This window comes from Camelina sativa, chromosome 9 (assembly GCF_030686135.1).
Source record: "Camelina sativa cultivar CO46 ecotype springtype chromosome 9, ASM3068613v1".
Classification (NCBI taxonomy): Eukaryota; Viridiplantae; Streptophyta; class Magnoliopsida; order Brassicales; family Brassicaceae; genus Camelina; species Camelina sativa.
Genome location: NC_141888.1, coordinates 39587860 through 39612834, shown reverse-complemented (window position 1 = coordinate 39612834; position 24975 = coordinate 39587860). Strand labels below are relative to the sequence as shown.

The following is a 24975-nucleotide window of genomic DNA, read 5'->3' as shown; positions in this document are numbered from 1 at the left end:
TCTTGATTTTATCTTTTGAGACATAGTTTTTTTTCACCAATATGTTTATATATTTTGTTTTGCTTTCCTTTTTAATATTTTTCTGGCAATCTTTTTTATAGTTTTCTGACAATTTTTTTTGTTTAAAGGCTTAATTTTCTGACAATCTTGACGAGTTATAATAAATTAAATTTATAATAAAATAGTAGCGATGAGCCAAGTACAACGATCACTTAGCTAACACAAAATGTAATCATAACAAAAGAAACTAAAAGAAAAAAGCTTTTCGAAAGCAAAAGCTCATCTTAAAAAGCAACCCCCAAAACCACATGGTTCCAAATTAGAACCAAGCCCACAGACCAAGAACAAGACCTAACACAACATAACTGCCACCAAGCCTAACTGAGCCACTTGTAGGAGCTGGAGCCAAGGCTGGACCGTCTTCAAACTCAACCGGAGAAGGAGCAGGAGAGATGACACTGTGACGAGGACTAATCACGACGAGGCTCAACTTCTGACCTTTCTCACAGTGACCGTTAACTCCACTAATGAAGTAGAATGGACCAGACCTGTCCAATTTCACCTTGGTTTCTCCATCGGTGTAGTTAGCCAAAGGGTTCGTGGTGTTACAGCTGTTGTAAGCTTCTTTACTTACTTCCAAAACCGAGTCTTTACCAGCTTCGTACCGGAAAACTGAAAGAAGAAAACACAAGTGATATGTCAGAAACAGAGCATCTTAGTTAGAAAACAGAGTATTTATGATTACTCAAAAGCTGGGGAGGAGAAATTACCGATAAAGTCGCCGACTTTGAAGCGAGCTTTTTGAGCCCACTCTGTGAATGAGTAAGAAGAGGAAGGAGGGATCTTCCAGTCACCAGATTTACCACCGACGGTGACTTCATTTGCAGCGGCGAGAGAGCATAAGAAGATGAAGGAGAAGATAGCTAGGGGAAGCGAAGATGAAGAAGAAGCCATAGAGTGAAGATGGAAACAGAGTATTGAAAATGTTTTACTAAGAAGAAGCAAAAGATCTACTTAGTTGTTTGGGTTTTTTAGTGGTTTTGGAGATTGTTGAAGTTTTGAGGAGGTTCTAGTGATGTTTTTATAATGGTGCAAAATCGAAAACTAGCCGTTAGATTATTTACTTTTTTTTTTTCTTTTTTTTGTCAAGAAAGAAATGAATTTTGAAATGGTAAAGAAATGTTGTTACTGTAGCCGTTGGGAAGAGGTGTTGAGTGATGTAACCGTTAGAGAAAATTTGAAACATGTAATTATGGATACTGACATGTGTCATATGTCGTGTGTTGTCAGCCATGCTATTGCTATGAGTGTTTCTCGTTTTCTCGCTTTTCTAATTTTGACAAAATAATGAAATTAAAGTAAATAAATTTCGAGAAAAAAACAGACGAAAGTAAAAGTGAAATCCAGTCATTCACCGTATAAAACTAGGCCTGGACATTCGGGTATCCGTTCGGGTTCAGTTCGGGTATTTCGGGTTTTCGGGTTTTCGGGTTTTCGGATTTAGAGGTATAGGATCCGTTCGGGTATTTCTAGACTTCGGGTTCGGATCGGGTTTGGTTCGGGTATTTCTGGTTCAGATTCGGATTACCCGAAGTTCACAAAACTCAAAATTTAAGTATCTAATATAGTGTAAATTATTCAATAATACGCAATATATCTAAAAATTTAGAGTATTTTCTACCCAAGTTTACTAATAAACAGTTTAAATACTTCAAATTGTCAAAGATATCTAAATATCTGAATATTTTGAACACTTATATTATTAAAATTATAAATATTAATAATATATTACTACTATATATTAATAATGTTGGTATATTCGAATACCCGTTCGGATTTCGGTTCGGATCGGATTCGGATTCGAGTTTTCGGATTTAGAGATTTAGAACCCGTTCGAGTATTTTACAATTTCGGATACGGATTCGGATCGGGTTTTTTGGATCGGGTTCGGATCGGATATTCGGATCCGGGTATTTTGCCCAGGCCTATATAAAACAGTGTATTGTGTGATGTATTGGGTATTTTCCCCTGCTGGGTAATACGAAAGACATACCTTTTAGGCTTTTACAATTTCGGATGTATTGTTTGGGCCGAAGAGATTTATTTTGGCACAAATCAATATAAATTTTATGTAAAAGACCAATCGCCGAAGGAAGGGAACTGACTTCGAGAGGCTACACTAGATCCTTTCACCCTTAGGAACTTTCTTCTGGTAATGATGATTTATTTTAAAAGCATGCAAAGATTCACTATTCGAATGCGAAAAAACATAAATTGCAAAGATTCACTATTCGAATGCCAAAAAACATAAATTCAGATCAACATGTAAACCAAACTACATTGCCAGAATTTATATCATATACTAGATTATGCCTTATTGACAATATCCGGTTCACTACGCTATTGGTAGATGATGTGCTCTCTGCTATTGCATATCACAATGCTTTTCCCCGGTTTAAACAAGAAAGTAAAGAAATCCCCACAATATATGATCTAGCCCTGGGCATAAAATCCGAACCCGATTACCCAACCCGGAACCCGACCCGAAAACCGGGTTCGGGGTGGGTTCGGGTATAGCTATAAAACCCGAATGGGTTCTATTTTCCAGAACCCATGGGTTCGGGTTAAGGTTGGGTAATACCCGATACCCATTCGGGTACCCACGGACCCGAGCAACATAACACTCTCTCGAGTCTCGACATATGAAGCATTTAAAGTATTAGGGTTACCTTTTGTTTTGTAATTCTTTGTCGATTGAGTTTCCTAAAATCTCTCGAGTTTTGATTCGATATATATTCATCATCTATTCTAAATTCCAGAGACAAACCTGGAAACCCTACCTGCTTCTAACTCCGCGGAGACCTTATCGTCGCCGTCGAAGGAGATAAACTCACCACCGTCAGCCTTGTCGCGAAATCACTCAGAGGTATGACTTCTGATTTTTTAGGGTTCTTCTTCTTTCTCTCAATTCTGTTATTCTTTTGATTCAAACGACAAACAAAATTAGATTTTTGAATTGATTTGTGTTAAAATCGATTGCTAAATTTGATTGCTAATTGGTAATTGCTTGTTGTTAAACGATTTCTCGACATTACTAATTAGATTGTTTAGTTGATTTTTATCTCTAGATTGTTACTAGATTTGATTGTCATCTTCTTGTTTTGTTTTAGATTTGTTACTAATTTTGTCATCTTCTTGTGTTGTTGTTAGTTCATAGTTGTTACTGGTTTTGTAATTTTCTTAATCAATTGATTTATGATTCTAAAGAGTAAAGATTAATTGGTTTGTTTGTGTTTTTAAAATGCAGATGGCGTCTTCTTCTGAGCCAAATCCTCCCGATGATAATGTTGAAGTTGAACTAAGTGGATCCGATTCTGAATCCGATGATGATGTTCAAACTCCTGGTTCTGAAAATAAGAGGAAGAGGAAAGAGAGAGTTAGTGACGATGGAGGAGGTAATAGTTCTGGTAAGAAGATGAACACAAGATCATGGGTTTGGGATCACTTCACCAAGAAGGAACCAAAGCAGGACAAATGCGAATGCCATTACTGTGGGAGAAACTTGGCTTGTGAGACTAAAAATGGGACTTCTACAATGAAGAAGCATCTCGAATTGTTCTGCAAACAATACAAGGTATGGAAAGATGCTAACGGTAATGATCCAACTCAAACTGTTTTTACTTCTGATGGTGCTGGTGGTAGTCTTAGGGCAGTTAAAGTTTCAGAAGCAATATTTAGAGAGGCTACCAATGAGTTGATAGTACTTGCAGAGCTACCCTTATCATTCGTAGAGTGCTTGGTTTGGAGACATTTCTGCTCCAAGGCTCAAATGTATAAACCTCTTTCTAGGAGGACAGCATCGAGAGATATTATGGAGATTTATGTCAATAAAAAAGCAGCTATGAAGAAGATTCTTGGGCAGAACCAACAGAGGTTGTCATTGACTACGGACATATGGGTTTCAACAACTACTGGAGCGAGTTATATGGTAATAACTGCTCATTTTGTGGATGCTATGTGGAAGTTAAGGAAGATGGTCATAGGATTCAAGAGTGTTGATGATCATAAGGGTGAAACAATCTGTAATGTTCTCCTTCAGTGTCTAGCCGAGTGGAATATACAAAGAGTGTTCTGCATCACAGTAGATAATGCTACAGCAAATAGTTCTGCTATGACTAAATTTAAGAAAGCTATGAAGAACATTGGAGATAATGCATTGATATTGAAAGGTAAGTATATGCATTTGAGGTGTGCTACGCACATATTGAATTTGGTTGTGAGAGAAGGTTTACAATAGGTCGACAGTAGTGTGGCTGGAATTCGAAATGGTATTCAGTATGTGAGAGCTACAACAAACAGACTCAAATCATTTGATTTGCGACTTGAGGCAGTGAAGATTAAAAGGGGAAGTGTACCTTTGGATGTGAAAACAAGATGGAACTCGACTTACCTCATGTTAGATCAAGCTTTGAAGTTTAGGTTGGCATTTGAGAGGATGGAGGCTGAAGATAAAGTGTATAACGATTACTTTCTAGAAAAGGTGGATGGAACGAAAAGGATTGGACCACCAATGCCATCTGATTTTGATGAAGTTGAGAGGTTGGTTTCTACTCTTGTCATATTTTATAAGTCCACATTGGTTCTTTCTGCTTCAAATACGGTTGCCTCTCATAAACTCTACAATGAGATAGTTTCTGTTACTAAGAACCTGAGTGAGTTAACTACAAGTACAGATCCTGAAGACCCTTTGAAAAAGAAAGCTTTGTCTATGTTAACAAAGTTGGCAAAGTATTGGGATCCATTTGGAGATCAAGTTGAAATGAATAGACTGATGATAGTAGCAAGTGTTTTTGATCCTAGAAAGAAAACGAAATTTGCTGAGCTCTGTTTTGATGCTTTGTATGGGAAAGGCAGTATGGAGTATGTGCATCTTTTAGATGATTTGAATAGTATCTTGAAGGACTTGTATGATGAGTACAGTAGAAACAGTTTACTAAACAAGACTGGTTCATCTTCTCAGTCACATGGATCATCTTCCCAGTCGCAGACCCGAGAGCAAGTTGCACCGGATTTTTGTCAGAAAGCAGGTATTGTTGACATGGAAAACGTATTTGATGAGATGGTGATGGAAAAGGTAATTTACAGCTCCTCTAATGAGTTGGAAATTTAATTGAAAGATAATGTGGAGAAACCAAGTATTCTTAAAGGTACAGAATATGATTTGTTATCTTGGTGGAAGGTTAACAGTGGGAAGTATCCGATTTTGTCTCTAATTGCTAAGGACATACTTGCAATGCAAGTGTCTTCAGTAGCCTCTGAATCTGCGTTTAGCACTAGTGGTAGAATTTTAGAACCGTATAGGAGCTGTTTAACACACAAAATGATAGAAGTGTTGATCTGCATCGAGCAATGGCTAAAAGCTGAAATTCATATCAATGAAAAAGGAGTCTCCACAGTCGAACATTTGCTTTCGGAAGTTGAGCATGATGATGAACTTTTGAGAGGTAAGTTTTCTTTTTATTGTTTAACTCTTTCTACAATTTTGAATATGATTTTGATTGTTCTTACGGTTTACATTTGTTTTTTATAGAGTATGAACCTGAATTCACGCATTTGGACAGCTAATCTTGAGAATGAGTCACCCAGATGATCTTTATAGTTTGAACTTTGAATGGTTAGTTTAAGTATATACTATATAGTCTCTACTCTCTACTCTTTGTATTTGTCATTATTCTCATTGTTGTTATTGATATTTGTTTCATTTTGTTTCAGGAAATTTCAAATCAAAGACATCAATCACCAAGTTTCTACTTTCTATCTTCTATTTCTAATTTTCTATGTTGCACTTTCACATCTAAACTCTTCTTTGCTTTCACTCTTTCAGCAACTTGAATTTGTTATCACTTATCACTTTTCTATCTCTTTCAGTTTTTGGATGTTAAATTTGGAGTTATATTCTATGTTTTCATTAGTTATGTGTAATAGTTATGTGATTTTAGATGCTAAACTGCAGATTTAGGATGGTAAACTGCAGATTTTTTCGTGTATTTCAAGTGTAGTTCGGGTTTTGGTTCGGGTTTTCGTTGAGTTCGGGTACACTTTACCCGAAACCGAATAGAACCCCTTTTTTCGGGTTTTTTCCGGGTTCTGAAAATTGTAACCCAAACCGACCCGAACCCGATACTACCCGAACCGAACCGAACCCAAACATAGTAAAATACCCGAATGGGTTCTATTTTCCATTACCCATTAACCCGAACCCGAACGGGTAATACCCGAACCCAAACGGGTAACCCGAATGCCCAGGGCTAATATGATCTTTCAACTACTAAAAAAATATGGTTTGCTCGAACTACTAGGTATAAGATGATAGAAGCATAAAACTATATACTCATAAGTAAAATGATTCTTGGCCCAGGGCCGGTGTATATATCCCAAAATTGTTACGGTCCCGGTTTAATTTTAGAAAAATGGGCTTAATTACATATAAATTTTTTTTTGAAAATTTTTTTGGGCCTTAAAATACACTATTTTTCATACTAATTTAAAGTGGTCCCAGTGCAAATGCACATCTTACACTCCTCTATGGCCGGCCTGCTTGGTCCAAACAATAATTTGTTTTCGTAGCCTTGGGCTTAGAGCACGGGAACTGATATATTTCAACCCAAACATTTTCGAAAGTGTATTTTTCTAATACAATATGACAGTGTATTTGAACCATTAATAAAATCCAAAAAATCTACCTGAACTTTTATTAATGGTGTCAAAACCGACTAATTTAAATATTAGTCAACTGTAGAAAATGCTGACAAAACATGATATAGACGCTGACGAGACATGTTAGAAAGCACCAAAGAAGGTTCAATGTTGATCAACTAGTCGTTCAAAAGGTTGTAGAGAAGATGGCCAAAGTAGAAACTACATTAACGTGATTTCTTGAGGTGATGATCATCCAAAGGATTTCTTATGAGAAATACCACGACTCCACTTTCGGTAAGGAACTATTAATTCTTCACCTCTTGACAATCATTGTCAAGTGCTAAAAAGAATATACCAGATGAGTTTTGTCCATAAAAAACAAGGCATAATAAGATCCACCCAATATATCTACAAGAGGCGTGTTTATAAGATAAGGGTCGATTTGGTTGAACTTTAGCATGATCGACCCTCGAATGGCTCATCAATTTAAATTTACCAACGAGACATAATAAACTCATTTGTTCAACTGCATAACTTGTTTGTGCAACGTTTGCCATTGATTGAAACTATTTAAAGGCATGTATCATGTCTAGCGTCACTCACCCCATAAGAAAATATCTTTTGCTTTAGGGCATGTTTATAGGGGGATCAGGTGAGGGTGTTTTTAGAGGAGAAATATTGTAAAAATATTGTAAAAATATTGTAAGATCAGGTCTTAAGAACTTTTGTTAAGAAGTTAGTTATTAAGAGAACAAGTATAAGATCTTAAGATTTAATAATATAATATTCTTATAGAAATTTATAAGATCTTAAGATCTTACAATTATAAAAATTTATAAAATGACATTTTAATTGCAAACTTATAAAACTTTTATTAAAATTCAAAAAAAACAAACATATTACTTAATTAATTAAACAAGACAAACATTTTATTTAATTAATACATAGATTAATGACCAAATTTATTCCAAATATTCTCAATCAAATCCTCCTTTGATCAATCATAGCATACATAGATTAATGACCAAATTTATTCCAAATATTCTCAAACAATTATCTTAGAAGTCGGGAAGATTTTGATTACCAGCTTCATTCGATCATAGCAACCAAAAAGTTTTGAGTACACACAATTAAAATTCAAAACAGAGAGGATGTTGAGTACTTTTAATAACAAAACTTTCTATAGAGCGTTTCAAGCATCAGAAAACAAAACTAGAAACGCGACTTGCGTTTTCGACCGGTGTACTTGGAGTCAGCAGGAACATCGTTTCCTTTCTAGATAGAGAGAGCCATAGTTTGTTACCATTCCACTCTCTTCGTCTTCGCTACTGTCATCTTCAGAGCAGCCCTCATCATGCTCATTTTTCCCGGTTTGAATACTTGTCTGAACAGAACCACATGTGAGGACCAAGAACTCTTTTCTTTTCTTAACACTGCAATAAAAGAAAACATTGCATGTGTTTAGTATAATGACAAGTATTTCAGCGATTATATGTGTGAAATTAAACACCAAAAACAGCATCAACATGAAACGATCGTGGTAACGCATAGTTCTAAGCCAACTTTATTTTCTTGATTGTAAAAGAATGTTATAAATGGAATTGGCAACAACATACCTGTGTGGATAGTCAACAACAAGTCCACCTCCAAATCCAGCTTGTAAGGCCTGGCGAAGAATCAATTCACGCTTCTTGATATTCTCAGGGTACACTTGAAAAACGGCTCGTGCTCCTCTTGACAAGCAACGGTATAGTGACCCAAAGTAAAAGATCACCCTCAACTTCCCTTTCCACAGCGACATCTACATTGTCACCAGAGGGCTTAAGATCACAAGAGATGGGAAATGACAAGAAACAGTTTACAAAGAATAAACTTACTAAGCATAGAAGCTGAAATGTCAAGACCAAGCCAATGATGACCGTTTTCAGAAATTGTTTCCCCACTCAAACCAGATCCACAACCTGAAACAAGAATAGAGAATTAGTTCTTCTCTATTCTTGAAAACAAAGCTAAACAACGAGACATTAACATAGGCACTACATCAGCAGCTCAACCCACAGATTCAGTATAGGCAATGGGGATAACGAAGTAAACATTGGGTCAATCCTCAAATGGAGAAAAAGAAACCAACCTGTACGGACTCGGCGTGATCACCCAAGTTCCTATACTCAGGATTCGGTTTCGTTCCGCCGGCGTAACCGGAGGTTGTTCGTACGACGCCGTTGATACAACCAAATCAGATATCGAGATCGGTGGACACGAGGAGACGAGGAGAAGAAGAGACGAAGAGATCGGTTGAATTGGTGTTTTAATGGCCGGAACACACAGGAATTGGAGACAAGGTGAGAAATCTCTCGGCGTTTCGCCTTTTGGGAGAGAAGAAGAAGAAAACCCGATTTGGAGAATGAAAAAAATGAAAATGAAACGAAGGAAAAAAATTGATTTGGGAAAAAAATTCTCTTCCAATCAGAGTGAGACACATCTCCGAAGATCATGCCCAAGAACTGATCCCAAATAAGATCAGAAGGCCTGATCTAAAGGCCACTATTCATCAAATCTGATTTTTTAAAGCCCTAAGATCACACCCCCAATTATCCCGATAAACATGGCCTTAGTGTCATTCTAATCGGATTTTATAGCCTAAACAAATCATTCCCCCAAAAAAAAGGTTTATAAAAAACAGGCACTTTTCTTTTTAATAATTATTTATAACCAAACTAAACTACACGGTCTCCCCTTTAAATCTAGTGTGTGTACTTGTTCAAAGATTATGTGTAATAATAATTAAATGAAGCCATTTGCAAAAAGGTGAAGAAATTAAATGTATTTCTCCGTGTTTAGTAGGATAGAAAATAAAAAATTAAATTAAAAAAAACACAAAAAAAGACATGAATATTGGAAGACATGTATGATGTATCTCATATGATATAGTCCTAATCCTAAAACCAAAGTAACAGATCTCTTTGGGTCCTCCTTTCGTGTTTTTTTCTTTCTTTCCCAATCTCTGTCTCAAATGAATCCGCCATAGCTATCTATCATCTTCATCTTTATCTTCTTGGTCAAACAAACCCTAGTTTCTCTTTCTATACAGAATAAACCTAACTCTCTCTTCTCTCTCTCTCTTTCTTTCTCTGTCTGCATCATTTCTTCTTTCGCATGTGCAGAGCTATCAACAACAAAAAAAAAAAAGCATCTGTTTTTGATTGAAAGCTAAGTTTCCAATTCCAAAACAGAAGAAATTGAAAGTGTGTTTGTCAAGACAAACCACCAAACTAGAAGAAAACAAAACAAAACCCACACCGCATTGTTCCTTAAAGACCCAGCAAGGAGATTATCTCACGCTTCCTCCTTTTCTTCCTGACATTTTCCTCGTTTTTTTGTTTTCTGGTTATTTGGGGTTTTATTTCCTGCAATTGTGGGTCTCATTTGGTAATAATTTCTAGGGATTTTTGTGGTCTCTCTGCTTTTTTGGGTTAAGCATTTAAAGAAACCTCAATGGCGTTGTTTAGAAAGTTCTTTCATAGAAAGCCTCCTGAAGGTTTGGTTGAGATCTCTGAGAGGGTTTACGGTATGTTCTTCCTTCTTTCTTTAAGTCTTGGGTTTTGGTTTAGCTCTCTCCTTCTTGCTCTTCTTAAGCCTTTGGAGTATTAATTTTTAGAAAGTTTGAGTTTTTTTAGGTCTTAAAGATTCGATTTTTACCGAGTTATGCCTGTCTAAGTTCATAGTGTAGTGTCAGGCTTGTTGGTTGAACTGAATCTTGACATTTGATAGCTTAAGATGTTAAACTCATGATTAGATTATTTTCAGGTCTTGTATGTTCACTAGCTTGCATGACTTCTCAGATTCTTTTGCTTATCTTATCCTATGCTCTTGTGTAGCTTAGAGAATTTAGACCATTTCAGTGAAAATGATACAAAAGATTGCTCTATAAGCTGCTGACAGAAGATGACATTGCTCTTATAAGTGTCCTGTTTTCGTTTCTACTTCTTGCTAGGCTTATTGATTGAACTGAATCTGACATTTGATAGCTTAAGATGTTTAGCTCATGATTATTTTATTTTCAGGTTTTGTATGTTCACTGGTTTGCATGAGTTTTTAGATTCTTTTGCTTGTCTTATCCTATGTTCTTGATTCTTGACTAGCTTAGAGAAATTGACCATTTCAGTGAAAAAGATACAAAAGATAGAAATTGACTTCTCAAGTTTGCTGTCTATGTTTACAGTCTTTCATTGCTGCTTAACCACGGATATGTTGGAAGATGAAGAAGATTACAGAGTCTATGTAGGCCGCATAATGAGTCAGCTGCGAGAACAGTTTCCAGGTGCATCGTTCATGGTTTTTAATTTCCGGGATAAAGGTAGCAGAAGCCGGATGGAGAGTGTACTTACCGAGTATGACATGACCATCATGGACTATCCTCGCTATTATGAAGGTTGCCCTTTGCTTACAATGGAAACGGTTCATCACTTTCTTAAGTCAGCTGAAAGTTGGTTATTGTTAAGTCCACAGAACATCTTATTGTCGCACTGTGAGCTTGGCGGCTGGCCGACGTTAGCTTTTATGCTTGCTTCGCTCTTGTTATACCGCAAACAGTTTAGTGGAGAACAGAAAACACTTGAGATGATATATAAGCAGGCTCCTCGTGAGTTATTACTGCTAATGTCTCCACTTAATCCACTGCCTTCACAATTGAGGTTTCTTCAGTATATTTCGAGTAGGGATGCTGAGTCTCAGTGGCCACCTCTAGAACGTGCCCTTACATTAGACTGTGTCAATCTTAGATTCATTCCTGATTTTGATGGTGAGGGTGGTTGCCGTCCCATATTCAGAATATATGGTCAAGATCCTTTTTTGGCATCTGATCAGACTTCAAAAGTTCTGTTCTCGATGTCCAAGAGAAGCAAAGCTGTTCGGCAATATAAGCAGGTGATACTGAGAGCTTTCCTAATCCATTTGTTTATTCATTCATTCTCTCTCCATATTATCATACCGCTACGTCCTAACTTTTTCGTCTTCTGTTTCAGGCAGATTGTGAGCTGGTAAAGATTGACATCCATTGCCATATTCTTGGTGATGTTGTCCTGGAGTGCATTACCCTAGATAGTGATCATGAGAGAGAACAGATGATGTTTCGGGTTGTGTTCAATACTGCGTTTCTTAGATCAAACATTCTAACACTTAACCGTGATGATATTGATGTACTGTGGAACACAACGGATCGGTTTCCCAAGGATTTCAGAGCTGAGGTGAGTATTTATCTTACTTCTCTTACGATTTCTTGGTTTCCCAATTAAAAGAGTCTCCTGTTGTTCAAGCTTGAAATGACAAGTATGAGACTAGTCTTTTGATAGAAGTACTTTGTGTACTACATCTTTCTGAGTCAAAAATTTTCATGCATTTATTCAGATTATACATTGTTTCATTAAAGGTTTCAACATTTTTCTAAGCTGTTATAAGCATTTTATGTTATACATAGCCAATTATCATTGCAAGTCAAGGAAGGAGTAACATTCTGTATGTTTGCTCAGGTTATATTTTCGGAGATGGGTGCTGTTAAGAATCTTGTCTCTGTTGATATGTCGCATATGGAGGAAAAAGATGTTCTACCTATGGAAGCATTTGCTAAGGTTCAGGAGATTTTTAGTGAAGCTGAATGGTTAGATCCAAATTCTGATGTTGCTGTGACTGTTTTCAACCAAATAACTGCAGCAAATATCCTTCAAGAAAGCCTGGATTCAGGTTCTTCTCCTCGAAGCCCTGACTCACGTAGCCTATTGGAATCGGCACTTGAGAAAGTTAAGGAGAAAACCAAGTTGATGATATCTGAAAATATTGCTTCAAGTCCTGATGCATTCTCTCCTGAATGGAAAGAGAAAGATACAGTGTCTGGTCATAAGTCTTATGCAGATCCGAATTCAATCCTTAAGAAGGTTGATGAACCGCATGGACTTCGTGTTTCAGTCCAAAGAAATGTTCACTCGAAGATAATTTCACCTCGAGTGGTCCAAAGTCCAGTAACATCACCACTTCCAAACCGTAGCCCCACGCTAGGATCACCTGCTTCAGTATCCAGATTTCACAGCTCCCCTTCTACTCTTGGGATCACTTCAATATTACACGATCATGGTTCATGTAAAGGTGAAGAGGCTACTTCATCATCACCAGCCTCACCTTCAATTTCGTTTCGACCAACACTGCATCAGCCTACACCATCACTACCCAAAGAAGAAGCTTCTCCAAAAGTTTCACAGTCGCCCACACCTGTTTGTTCAAGTGGCCCTCCTTCAGCAGAAGCAGCAGTGACGTCACCACCATTGCCATTGCTGAAGCCACTTGGGAGTTTGTCTCGTCCGCCTCCACCCCCACCTCCCATATCCTCTCTGCGCTCCACTCCTTCACCAAATTCCACCAGCAGTTCCATAGCAATTCAAGGGCCTCCTCCACCTCCACCTCCGCCTCCACCTCAACCACAACCTCAGCGTTCTGCACGTTCAACTTTGCCTCTGCCACCACCGTTACCTCCAAAGAAATTGTTAGCTACAAGTAATCCTCCGCCGCCACCACCGCCACCTTTGCATTCTAATTCTCGACCAGGAGTCCCCACGAGTTCTTTGGCGGCGAAATCTCCTCCTGTTCCTCCCCCACCAGCCCCTGCACCTCTGTCTCGTTCTCATAATGGGGGTTGTAATGGAACCATCCCTCCAGTCCCTGGACCACCATTGGGTTTAAAGGGCCGTGGGATTTTACAGAATCTTAGAGGTCAGGCTCAAACGAGAAAGGCCAACTTGAAACCGTATCATTGGTTAAAGCTTACTAGGGCAGTACAAGGAAGTTTATGGGCTGAAACGCATAAACCTGATGAAGCTGCAACGTATGATTATATCTTCAATACATCCTTTATACAAGTTTATGATTTTCTTTATTATGCTAACTCCGGCCATCTTCTAATTCTAGTGCTCCAGATTTTGATATCTCTGAGCTTGAGAAACTCTTCTCAGCAGTGAATCTTAGCTCTGACAATGAAAGTAAAGGTGGGAAATCAGGTCGACGTGCCCGACCTAAAGTTGAGAAAGTGCAGCTGGTAATTGATTGCAATGAGCATTCTACTGTTCTTGAACTTTTGTAAAGCCTTTAATTTTCCAAGTTTCATAACATGAACCTTTGACAGTAACTCTATTTTCGTCCTCTAACTTTGTCTATTAGTTTTGCAGATTGAGCTCAGACGAGCATACAACTGTGAGATTATGCTTTCCAAAGTTAAAATACCTTTGCCTGATTTGATGGTAAGCACAAAAATAAATTTCTTGTGACTCGGTCTATCTTACATATCACTGCTCATTAAATGCAAATTATAATCTGGCCTCATCTTGTTATGCTAGAGCTGTTCAAACCATATTTTTCTTATTGGAATAAATCTTGGGTTACAGAGTTCTGTTCTTGCATTGGATGAGTCGGTGATAGATGTTGATCAAGTTGACAATCTAATTAAGTTTTGTCCAACAAAAGAAGAAGCAGAATTGCTCAAGGTATTTTTTTTATTTCTTGCTCTTATCCAATTTTTTTCTGCTCCTGTATCACTAAAATTTTAGAAGTTATTATCATCTGGTGATAGCTTCTTTTGTGAGTAAACACTGATGCTACATCCCCTGTCTTGGTTTTCTTGCTTTCCGTAGGGCTTCACTGGAGATAAGGAAACTTTGGGACGGTGTGAGCAGGTTAGTCGAGTGTTCCACTTTCATATTTAAAAAATCTTCTAAGTGTTCCTTTTCGAGTTTCTAGGACCATTCTCATATTTCTTGGCCTATCAGAACTATTCTTAACTTACTGATTTCCTGGTATTTGTTTTGGGTCGAAAATCAGATAGCACTTCCTGTTTAAATTGGGAGTGATGCCTTCATAAAATTTCACTTTCATCTCTCGATGATGTACTGATAGCTAACTTCTGACTTTTCTGGTGATAGTTCTTTTTAGAACTGCTGAAAGTTCCTCGAGTGGAGACTAAGCTAAGGGTTTTCTCATACAAGATTCAGTTTCAATCCCAGGTAGGAGAATTGACTGGAGTTTGTATTTTTGTAATGCTTTCTAGTTTCTGAAAAACCTGGATCTTATATCAGTAAATGGTTGTTATCCTTCAGGTTACTGATCTTAGAAGAGGTTTGAATACCATACATAGTGCAGCAAATGAGGCAAGTCGATTTTTCATGCAAATAGTTTGTGAACCACATATTTTCATGTTGGTGATTTTCCAATCTAACTTTATTGCATGTCTCACTTTCCAGGTTCGAGGCTCGGCTAAGCTAAAAAGAATCATGCAAACTATACTTTCCTTGGGCAATGCATTGAACCATGGGACTGCAAGGGGTGAGCATATATCTATTACAGTTAGACTGCCAAATAGTGTTTATCTTAGAGAGAGGCATTGTTTCTATCAAAGAGTTAATTCGCCCTCCACAATGTCAAGTTATGAGTTTCTTATTTTTTGACAGGCTCAGCTATCGGATTTCGCCTTGATAGTCTTCTAAAACTCACTGACACTAGATCCCGCAACAGTAAGATGACTCTGATGCATTATCTCTGTAAGGTAGGAGATTTTTCAAACATTTACTACTCCTTTTTTTTTGGTTTAATGTTAAAATCTCTTTGTTCTTAATTAGGTTACTATATTCTTACATACATTAAATTTAATGTTTATATGTTATGCTAACGGTTTCTTTTCACCAAAAACATTTTCATGCTTGTACTTTTAGGTGCTTGCTGAGAAACTTCCAGAGCTACTTGATTTTCCAAAAGACCTGGTTAGCTTGGAAGCTGCTACAAAGGTATTTTTATTATTCGTTAACTCGGCGTTTGAGAAGAACACCTCAATTCACTTTGTGCCTTTGGTGATAATCTCTCTGAAAACATTCCTTGATGATAGATTCAACTAAAATACCTGGCAGAGGAGATGCAAGCAATTAGCAAAGGCTTGGAGAAAGTTGTACAAGAGTTTACTGCATCTGAAACTGATGGTCAAATATCAAAACACTTTCGTATGGTAAAATTAATTAGATATTCAAGAAGCTTGTTTAGTTATTGATTGCACGTGTCTCATCGTCTGCTTACACTTCTACTTCTGTATGCAGAACTTGAAAGAGTTTCTTAGCTTTGCTGAAGGAGAAGTAAAGTCCTTGGCTTCCCTCTATTCAACTGTTGTAAGGATTCTTTGGCCCTACCTTCTCTCTGTCTTTATTTCTTTTCTGAATCACTTTTACGTTACTGTGGTATGGATTCTTTGGTGCTACCACAATTGATTTCTCATTGTATTATTAGGGTGGAAGCGCTGATGCATTGGCGTTATACTTTGGAGAAGATCCAGCTCGTGTCCCATTTGAGCAAGGTAACAATTTGATGTAAACTCACTAATATGGTTTCTTCTCGTCTTACATCTTGTTTCTATAGATCATCTCCATTTGGTATTTGGAGGTTTGTCCTTTTTTTCCCTGACCTAAGATAAACCAAATCCTTACATTTGATATGAATCTGCAGTTGTATCCACTCTGCAAAACTTTGTTAGAATATTTGTGCGATCACACGAGGAAAACTGCAAGCAAGCCGAGTTTGAGAAGAAGAGAGCACAGAAGGAAGCAGAGAATGAAAACCTTAAGAAAAGTGTGTACAATGAGAACTGAAACACAACTGCACACACAAAAGGATGTCGTTGTTGTCTACTACCGTTCGACCTCCTTGAGTTGCCTTTGGCAGTCCTGGGAACCGGAAACTACATGTTGCGGCTCCTAGTTCGGGGATTTTAGCCAAATATAGAGAACTTCCCCCCAGATATAGTTTCATCATCTGACAAGACACAGCTTTGGATTTAGTCTTTTAGATTAGAAAAAAAAGAGGAAACTTTGGTCCTCTGGTAGGTAGGTAACAAGAAAAAAGCTGGAATCCAGCGATTAGGTAATGAAGGAGAGATGCAGAAGAAGATTTAGCTTTGTATTTTGATGGGAATAGTATTAGATTGACAACTTATGCAGGAGTTTGAGTCCCTTCCTAGTTTTAATACAGAAACAGAAATGTAACTTCTAGTGTATAAATTTAGGGAGGGATTATAAGATGTGTAAATATTGAGTGTGTGTTATGGGTTTTTTTTTTGTGTTATAAAATTTACAAAATTTGTTCTCAATACTACTACTACTAAGACAACAAGAACCGCAAGTCCTGCAGTAAAAGATGAAGCTACTAAATTTTGTGCTTTGATTCTTATGGCCTAGATATAGAAATCTACGAGCTTTAACTCTTATGAGTTAGGACTCATTCTACTGAGAAATCATCTCTATTTGTGCCTCTTCCCTATCATCAGTGTCCAAGACTGAGATATGTATATAGTTTAATATTTTCAATTAATTAATCATATTTTAGCACATAGTTTAATATTTTCAGTTTTGTAATTTAAAATATGTATATCATTTTCTTTTCTTGAAAATAAAAGCAAAAAAAAGAAGAGTGAATCACATATCTACATAATACAGACCTATATTTAGAAAGCATATCAAAGTAAGTATTATTAGATTAGAATAAGTATAACTAAGAGCTTGACTGGTTCTCCCGCTAGCTCCCGCAAACGCTGCGTTTGCGTTTGCGGGCGGTTGCTAGCGTTTGGGGCCAATCACACAAATCGCTCCCAATCGCTCCCAGTCGCTCCCAATCGCTCCCAACCGTTGAATTCCAAAAGCTGGTTCCCGCAAGCGTTTGCGGTTGCGGGCGTTTGCGTTTCAAATTTTTTTTTTTTTTTTTTGAGGAAAATTTTGAAACAAATCAATGATAATGAAATATATTTTATATATATTTTTTATCTAACTATTTTATTTATTAAGGATGAGAGAAAATGAAGTACGGATACGATTGAAAATATTAAAAAAATAAATAATTGGAAGAAAATAATATTTCAATTAACAATAACCCGGAAAACTTGATGTAAATTTAATGGCACATCGCACATAAGTTAAAAAAAAACTAAATAAATATAACATTTCATCAGAAATTTAAGAAAATAAGATTATTTGTGAAAAATAAAAACAAATCACGAGTGACTCTTCTCAACTCTCGTTTGATTATTACTACCGATGCAAATACTGCCCCACAAAACTTATTGAGTGTGTGAGATTTAAGAAAGAAGATCTACGATCTAAAACATATGTTTTAGTCATTTATCAAATTACTTGATTAAAGTTTTGGTAAAAATCCAAATGCATAAAGTAATAAGTATTTCATTATGAAATTTATTTATTTTTTAATAATTATTTTAGCATTTTTAATGAATTTTAATTATAAATCAAGTTTAATAAAGTTTTTGATATTTTAAAACATTTATATAATTATATATCACATTTATTATGTTCCAACCGCTATTGCACCCGCTGGTCAAGCAGTCGTAAACCTCCCGCAAACGCACCAATTTTAAACCGCTAAACCAGTCGTTCAAAACGCTTAATAACGCTTGAAACCGCAATCGCCCGCTTCCGCAATCTCCCGCAACCGCAACCGCAGCGTTTGAACCAGTCAGGCCCTAAAGTTACAGATAATAAATGATAGACAACAATATCTAGTACTGGTTGTACAAAAGTGAGTATCTGAACAAAAGTGAGTGTTTCCGGTTTGGTCCAAGTCGAAGTTTTGGTTAGTAAGAGATAAAAAAAAACTGTAAGGCGTTTGTGTCAAAGGTACATGAATCCTTCTTCTCAAGGGGCAGTAAAGCAAAGAGCCTGCAACTTCACAATAGGTAACGAAAACTTGTGCTTTCTTCTTTTTTTTTTATACTTTCCATTGATTTCTAGATCATCTTCAGAAACCTTGAAAGCCCTATAAGCTAAACAAGTCTTGGCGTGTATTCTTCGCAATCTGTTTTGTTGCAATTTATATGTGTCCTTATCTTGTATATCTCAGTCAAAACTGGTTGGTTTTGTTCTAGTTTTTGAGAACTTTGACTAATATCGCTTTTCATCTCGTTCATTTTTTTTTTGAGAATTATGAAAAGGATTTCTCGCAATACATATGTCTCTGAGCTCTCTACCTTCAATTTTTTTTGTTTAGTTTGTTTTTTTCTTATATTTTGATTATGCATATTAGTTGTGTTAAGGTTGACAAATGGTGGATGGAAAGAAGAAAACGAAAGAATGTGACAAAGTGTCGGTGGAAAAATAAATGTTGGCACTTAAGAAGAACCTTTGATATTAGAATATATATCATTTTTCTACCAAGGATGCTGTAAGAACAAGTATTTTGTCTACCAAATTCTCCAATCCATGAACCAATTTCCAAAGATTTCTCCCTTTGGAAGACAAAACACTTGGTCTTACAGTATCCTTGATAGAAATATGATAAATTATTCATAATATATATCAAAGGTTTGGGAAGTGGCTTAACATATCTTTTTCCACTGACATTTTAATTTGTCACATATTTTGGTTTCTTTCTACCCACCATTTGTCTTTCTTATCACTAAGTAATCTACATCATCAAAATACAAGAAAAATACAAATTAAACAAAAACTGAAGGTAGAGAGCTCAAAGATAGATCAATTGCAAAAAATCCTAGTCATAATTTCTTTTTAAAATGAACGAGATACAAATTCTCAAAAATGGAAACAAACAAACCAATTTAGAATGAAATACAAGATACAGACACATGTAAATTGTGAGGAAACAAATGTCAGGAAGAACACACGTCATGGTTTTTGTTTGGTTTAGGGTTTTTAAAGTTTCTGAAGATGATTCAGAATATCAAGGAAAAGTATATATAAAAAGAAAAAGAAGAAATAAGTTTTGAGTTTTAGTTACCTACACAAACTACTGCTGCTCTTTACTCTTTACCAATCAAAAGACAATGACTTTACTATTACTAACCTTGTCAATGATACCACATACCCAAGCCAAGAAACATGACCGAAAGGTCCGAAACGCTTGCTTCCATATCTTAAAAAGCTCACATCTTTCAGTATTTATCCACTTTTCTACAAATAAAAAGGTAAAAAAAAACTTATTAATACCAATCTCCAATTTCTGTTTAACCAAATAAATTGTTAATGACAAATATTAACCTCTTTGTGGCCAAATGGCTTCGTAAAGTCGAATATATATATATATATTTTTTACTGTGTTGACTCTTATTCTTTTCCTTACTACTTCTCTCATGAACTTCGACCAGTTGATTTCCCTCCAAATAATCAAAACAAATTAAGCATGAAATGGTGACAAGGAAACAAAATCAGATAGATAAGAGCTAGGAATTCCTCATAAAGATAATACAGAAACAACTGTATCTCCAACAAAAACCAGATTTTAAGACAATACTTAACAGTCTAAACTGCAAGTTATATATGTACATTGAATTCACATGAGATAATATTTTTTAGGCAGATATAATAAAAAAACGATCCATACCTTGGTCTTGTGATATTAAAAAAACTATGGTTTCTCAGATTTCTTATATATTTTCTGTAAAGATATATTAGTGGAAGCAAAAATGTTCATATATGTAGAGTTATATGTTCTCTACTCACTTATTTATAGAAAAATAAGGAATAAGATGAAAAAGACATAGTTGTTTTTCCAATCAAAACCAGCAGATAAAATATCTTAAATAAATATATTAATATTTATATTTTTATTAAAAAAATTATTGATAAATGTTTAAATTTAGTTTAATTTATTGCAGTTTTTAACATTTATCTTTTCACTAAATAACTAACTTATTTATTATTTAGATAAATATGTTACTATATGAAATAACCACAACTGTTTTTATAATACCCATACTTAATTAACTAATCCCTCCAATAAAAAAAATCATGCTAAAACAAATCAACTTACCACCATAAATCCAACTCAAATGATCATTAATAAATCAACAAATTAGCAATTAAAGAACACGCAAAACTATCAATAATCTAAAATATCCAAAAACAAATAACCAACAACACGAAACAAAGACCCTAGATCATCCCCTCTTCCTTACCATAATCACAGTCACATCGTTTCTTTACCTGCAACATAAAAAAAGATATGTAAGTATTATTACAAATACTTAACAAGGCAATCTACTCATCTATTGGGTTATACAAGCAATTAAGATTACCATCAATAAATCAAAACAATCAATCAAACCAGAGCAATTAGAACACATAGCACGTCTACTGGTCGTTGGTGTTGATTGACACCCATCCTTTCTGTTGTTCGATCCCACCTCCCAAACTTCCTCGGTATCGTGATGGTGACCAACATCCTCCCATGATGTCGAACGACACTAACACAAACTCCACCACGAACACGGGCTGGTGTTGATTGAAACCTATCCTTGATGTCAGTCGACATCGAATCCTTTAACGCAATACGAGTGATCCTCGACGACGGATCCTTCACCACTTTTTCTCCCAACGAACAAACAACCACAAGCAACCATACAAGACCAACCAACAAAAACACATAAACAAAGGAATCAATCCTCATCTATCATAGAAATAACAAATAAGCAATCTTAACGCTTAGATAAACTATGATCATATACTCACCTCAAAACAAGAAGGAAATCTGGACAAAGACAACCCAACACAGCAACAACAACGCTATGATCTGCTTCTCTTATGCTTCACACACCAAAGCAAGCACCAAACCAAGCAAAGCTCTTCTCCTTTCTCTCTCACTTGATCTCACAACCCAAAAACTTTTTTTCTAAAGGATGACGGCCACATGCTTTTCTGCCACAAAACAACTAGGGGGTCGGCCTTTTATAGGAGAAGTTTAGGGTTTTCCCAAAAATCGCTAAACCGGGCGGTTTGAAACTAAACCAACTAACCCTAAAAAATTTGTTGGTATGGACCGACACCCACCTATTCAGGCTCATGATGTTACACTATGTATTTGTTAATACTTTTGCTTTTTTTTTTGGCTTTACATTTATTTATTTATTACACAAAACTTAATTGTGATTATAGAAATAAATACTACTACAAGCAAAGTTCATTTTTTCTAGTCAACAAAATAAAAGACTAATTCCTATTATATTAGTTTGACTACAATAAATGTGCATCCAGTATTAAAAAAATTGACTGATAACAATGATTTTTTGTGGGCTTTATAGGTAAGTAATTTAAATTATGTTGACTGTAGAATCTTTTTTTTGTGACTAGTAAAACAGTAATTTTTATGTTGCATTATAATTACTAGTTAAAGTGAAAAATATAACATCCATTTACACTACAATGCATGTGTTACTAAGAAATGTATATTTAACAAGTTCCAGTATTTCAAGTATATTTTATTTTTCTAGAGGAAGAAAAAACAGTTGTCTTAAGATAGTTCAGAAGCAAATATTAGCTCGGTAATATTTGAATTTCATATGAATTTTTATTTATAATTTTTAATTAATATATAATATTAAAAACAATTTTTAATTAAAATTACCAGAAACTCGATGATTTTGATAGTTCTTTCATATCCAACGGCTAGAAAACAATGTATTCATCAATTATGTTCATATAGTACTTTTTTTTGCCTCCAGCTCCAAATCATATGATACTTTTATTGTTTTGCTTCCAGCTTCAAAAGCTATTTGCACAGCTCTTATATATAAATGCTAAGACCATATTTATCCCTGAGAAACTCTACATGTATCTCATAAATATTAATGATTTTTTAAAAAGAAGAAAAATAAACAAATTAGAAAATAATTATTTAACCAATTATATTGAACCAAGTGTCATATGAATTTTTCAGCAAAGTTTTCAGATTTTCTCAAACCCTTTCTGAATTATGATTCTCTTTCTCATATATATATATTTAATTTTTTAATAGGTAGAAACCCGATGAGAAACTGGCCATGAAGCTTTAAGAACATCACCAGCGGGGAGAACGTATTCACCGTTGTTCAAAAAAAAAAAAAATTTTAATATATGACTAATAAAAATCTGACATGTGTTAGATAAAAACTGAAAAACGTTTTTTCACTGAGTAATTTTTCTCTCTCCTTCTTATATTTTTTAATTAGCTTTCATTACTGAGGTGTGAGGTCTAACGGTTTCTTCTATTGAAAACGTTTCTCATGCAAAAAAAACTTCCAAGACTACTTGAATTTACCGATCAATTTCAATATATACCTTTGTTGGAAAAAACAGTGCAATTACCTTTTGATTATATTCTAGCACCATTATATTATATACATGCAGTCGGAAGACATAAAATATCCCTTTACGATCATATAAAATTTAATAATTTAAGTAATAACCCGAACACATTGATTAATACACTTGTGAACCCCAAATAATTCTTACAACTTAACCCACAAATTATCTCATTAGTCACAGCTCAAACATTTGATTAAAAATGTTCCCATTTTCTTTTGTCGGCAAATATAATTAATCCTTAGTTAAGACATGATCATCATTAGAAAAGAGATATAATCGAGCTTTTATGATCATGCGGCGGCCAATTCTTCAACAGGAGCACTACTCTCGAGCTTCTTGATGACCAATTTGTTGTTTGGCTGGTCAACATCTAGAAGAATAGTGTCTTCCTCTGTAAACTCTCCCTTCAAAATTTTTGAGGATATCTCCTTCTTCACTATCTCCTGAATCACTCTCTTCACCGGCCTTGCCCCATTGTTTGGGTCAAACCCAAGCTGAGCAAGGAGATCCACCGCTTCTTTTGTGTACTCAAGTTTTATTTTCTTTTGTTCCAACAAATTCTTCACTCGTCTCATCTGCACCAAATAGTAACATTACATTTATACCAAACACAAACCAAACTGGACCAAAGTCAAATCTCAATAGCCTAGGCCTATAACCCAATAAGAGAGGATATGTATTAAACAGTAGTGTGTATATAAAGTAAAGTACCTGAAACTCGACGATCTTGGATAATTCTGTTAGATCCAACGGCTGGAAAACAATGTATTTATCAATCCTGTTCATGAACTCTGGCTTAAAAGTTTGTCTTGCTAACTCCACAGCTTGTTGCTTCATCATCTCATAAACTGCTTCTTTGCTATCTTTACTGTTGCGAGAAGTCTCAAGTATAGGGTGTGATCCTATATTAGACGTCATTATTACAAAACAGTTTCTGAAACTTACGGTCCTTCCTTGAGAATCAGTTATCCTCCCGTCATCTAGTATCTGTAGAAAGATATTGAAGACATCAGGGTGAGCATTCTCTATCTCATCAAACAGAACCACCGAGTAAGGTCTCCTCCGAATAGCTTCAGTTAACTGCCCACCTTCTTCGAAACCAGCACAACCAGGAGGTGCACCAATGAGCCGTGAGACTGAGTTTTTTTCCATGTACTCACTCATATCGATCCTCACTATCGCGTTTTCAGTGTTGAAAAGGTAACCAGCAAGAGCGTCGGCAAGCTCGGTTTTACCAACACCTATTGGACGGTTAGGATCTGAAAGACCAGCTTTCGAACAACCGATACCAGAGTGGATATTTTAACACATAGTTTAATATTTTCAGTTTTGTAATTTAAAATATGTATATCATTTTCTTTTCTTGAAAATAAAAGCAAAAAAAAGAAGAGTGAATCACATATCTACATAATACAGACCTATATTTAGAAAGCATATCAAAGTAAGTATTATTAGATTAGAATAAGTATAACTAAAGTTACAGATAATTAATGATAGACAACAATATCTAGTACAACAGTGAGTATCTGAACAAAAGTGAGTGTTTCCGGTTTGGTCCAAGTCGAAGTTTTGGTTAGTAAGAGATAAAAAAAAACTGTAAGGCGTTTGTGTCAAAGGTACATGAATCCTTCTTCTCAAGGGGCAGTAAAGCAAAGAGCCTGCAACTTCACAATAGGTAACGAAAACTTGTGCTTTCTTCTTTTTTTTTTATACTTTCCATTGATTTCTAGATCATCTTCAGAAACCTTGAAAGCCCTATAAGCTAAACAAGTCTTGGCGTGTATTCTTCGCAATCTGTTTTGTTGCAATTTATATGTGTCCTTATCTTGTATATCTCAGTCAAAACTGGTTGGTTTTGTTCTAGTTTTTGAGAACTTTGACTAATATCGCTTTTCATCTCGTTCATTTTTTTTTTGAGAATTATGAAAAGGATTTCTCGCAATACATATGTCTCTGAGCTCTCTACCTTCAATTTTTTTGTTTAGTTTGTTTTTTCTTATATTTTGATTATGCATATTAGTTGTGTTAAGGTTAACAAATGGTGGATGGAAAGAAGAAAACCAAAGAATGTGACAAAGTGTCGGTGGAAAAATAAATGTTGGCACTTAAGAAGAAC

At 35.6% G+C, this 24975-nt stretch overlaps 2 protein-coding genes, 1 long non-coding RNA gene and 2 pseudogenes across 6 annotated transcripts; 1 reads left to right on the top strand and 4 right to left on the bottom strand.

Annotated features, from left to right (window-relative positions):
• Positions 1 to 153: 153 nt before the first annotated feature.
• On the bottom strand, positions 154 to 1187 carry LOC104713967 (early nodulin-like protein 14). The gene is made up of 2 exons (XM_010431197.3): positions 771 to 1187; positions 154 to 672 (listed from the first exon to the last, which is right to left on the bottom strand). The coding sequence occupies exons 1-2, from the start codon at positions 952 to 954 to the stop codon at positions 320 to 322; spliced, it is 537 nt and encodes a 178-aa protein (XP_010429499.1). The 5' UTR covers positions 955 to 1187; the 3' UTR covers positions 154 to 319.
• Positions 1188 to 7773: 6586 nt separating this feature from the next.
• LOC104713965 (18S rRNA (guanine-N(7))-methyltransferase RID2-like) lies at positions 7774 to 8724 on the bottom strand (annotated as a pseudogene). The gene is made up of 4 exons (XR_015566289.1): positions 8718 to 8724; positions 8577 to 8660; positions 8316 to 8500; positions 7774 to 8132 (listed from the first exon to the last, which is right to left on the bottom strand). The product of XR_015566289.1 is annotated as an 18S rRNA (guanine-N(7))-methyltransferase RID2-like (transcript).
• Positions 8725 to 9448: 724 nt separating this feature from the next.
• On the top strand, positions 9449 to 16864 carry LOC104713966 (formin-like protein 18). Of its 3 annotated transcripts, none has more exons than XM_010431195.3 (17): positions 9449 to 10267; positions 10922 to 11625; positions 11724 to 11945; positions 12228 to 13570; positions 13654 to 13780; positions 13911 to 13982; positions 14127 to 14225; positions 14373 to 14414; positions 14661 to 14741; positions 14835 to 14885; positions 14979 to 15060; positions 15186 to 15280; positions 15447 to 15518; positions 15617 to 15733; positions 15822 to 15890; positions 16009 to 16075; positions 16225 to 16864. In XM_010431195.3, the coding sequence occupies exons 1-17, from the start codon at positions 10195 to 10197 to the stop codon at positions 16365 to 16367; spliced, it is 3459 nt and encodes a 1152-aa protein (XP_010429497.2). In that variant the 5' UTR covers positions 9449 to 10194; the 3' UTR covers positions 16368 to 16864. The 3 variants fall into 3 exon arrangements, 2 of the variants coding, with proteins under 2 accessions (XP_010429497.2, XP_019085129.1); XR_015566017.1 differs by having other exon boundaries at positions 9547 to 10267; positions 13903 to 13982; XM_019229584.2 differs by having other exon boundaries at positions 9622 to 10267; positions 11728 to 11945.
• Positions 16865 to 17981: 1117 nt separating this feature from the next.
• Positions 17982 to 21440, bottom strand: LOC109126535 (uncharacterized). The gene is made up of 6 exons (XR_015566016.1): positions 21249 to 21440; positions 20816 to 21101; positions 20696 to 20723; positions 19779 to 19894; positions 19585 to 19691; positions 17982 to 18247 (listed from the first exon to the last, which is right to left on the bottom strand). It is a non-coding gene; the product is annotated as an uncharacterized LOC109126535 (long non-coding RNA).
• Positions 21441 to 23149: 1709 nt separating this feature from the next.
• Positions 23150 to 24579, bottom strand: LOC147939290 (chaperone protein ClpB4, mitochondrial pseudogene; annotated as a pseudogene).
• Between the last annotated feature and the right edge of the window lie 396 nt (positions 24580 to 24975).